Source organism: Triticum dicoccoides, chromosome 7B, assembly GCF_002162155.2.
Source record: "Triticum dicoccoides isolate Atlit2015 ecotype Zavitan chromosome 7B, WEW_v2.0, whole genome shotgun sequence".
NCBI classification, from domain to species: domain Eukaryota; kingdom Viridiplantae; phylum Streptophyta; class Magnoliopsida; order Poales; family Poaceae; genus Triticum; species Triticum dicoccoides.
The window spans coordinates 264,734,331-264,735,142 of NC_041393.1; the positions used below are offsets into that span (position 1 = coordinate 264,734,331).

The 812-nt window shown below is 48.3% G+C and overlaps 1 protein-coding gene across 7 annotated transcripts in view; it reads right to left on the reverse strand.

The window, feature by feature from the left end:
• The window catches only part of LOC119338786 (YTH domain-containing protein ECT4-like), a 30,685-nt gene that overhangs the window by 2,906 nt on the left and 26,967 nt on the right, over window positions 1–812 (reverse strand). For all 7 annotated transcript variants that reach the window (XM_037611018.1, XM_037611020.1, XM_037611019.1 and 4 more), the window contains 2 exons: window positions 306–678; window positions 92–210 (listed from right to left, as the gene is read on the reverse strand). Coding sequence is in view for 2 of the 7 variants with exons in the window: in XM_037611023.1 (XP_037466920.1) it covers window positions 556–678 (123 nt within the window). In the remaining 5 variants the exon portion in view is untranslated. The remainder of the gene's footprint in view (window positions 1–91; window positions 211–305; window positions 679–812) is intronic.

Below are 812 nucleotides of genomic sequence, written 5' to 3' on the forward strand. Positions count from 1 at the left end.
CTTACAAATAAGTGCAGATAGTTTTTCTGATTTCGTAAGTATCAAAGTGTTGTTATTATAGGTGACAAGAGATAGCATGTGAAAAGAATACCATCCCAGAAGCCATAGGAAAGTTGCTTTGTCCAAACGCCCCTGAAACATCACCCAAAGGTTGAGGTGAAGTTGCAGGTGATAGAAACGAACCAGTTCCTTGTGACGATCTAAACCATTCTGCAAAATAGCATTTCAAGGAACAAAGTTATAGTCGCACCTAAGGATGGAATTTAAATTATCATATTTTAACAAAGGATGAGATGAGCAATAACCAGGTCTTGGTCCAAAAAGGAAGCTGTTTGGACTCAGAGTGTCAGCGATAAAAGCACTTTATGTTGGGTCAATTACCGAAAAAGGCTTTCGCCCCACTTTATAGATAAAGCAGACCGCCAAAGGACATACAACCACACCAAGTCCACACACACACCCAAGTACCACAACAAAGTCATAAGGTTCTGCTGAGGGCACAGCTCAACAAGCCCAAAGAAAGAGAAAAAACAAAGCGAGACCCGCGCCGGGGATTTAGTCAGGCTCCGGCGGCGGCGGCGGCGGCGGTGGCGAAAGGCGGACGGCCATCGAGGGAAGATCGACGATGAAGGCAGAGATGGCGTCGCGCTCCAGGGGACGGCTAAGCGGCCGCCAAAGCTGCAGGAAACCCGAGAATTTGTAGAGAGCGTCAGTAGCACGACGGAGAGGGGTACGCTCGATCACAAGCTTATTACGAACAGTCCAAAGAGTCCAGGCAAGGACCCCAACCTCCAGCCACCTAATGTGGCGGG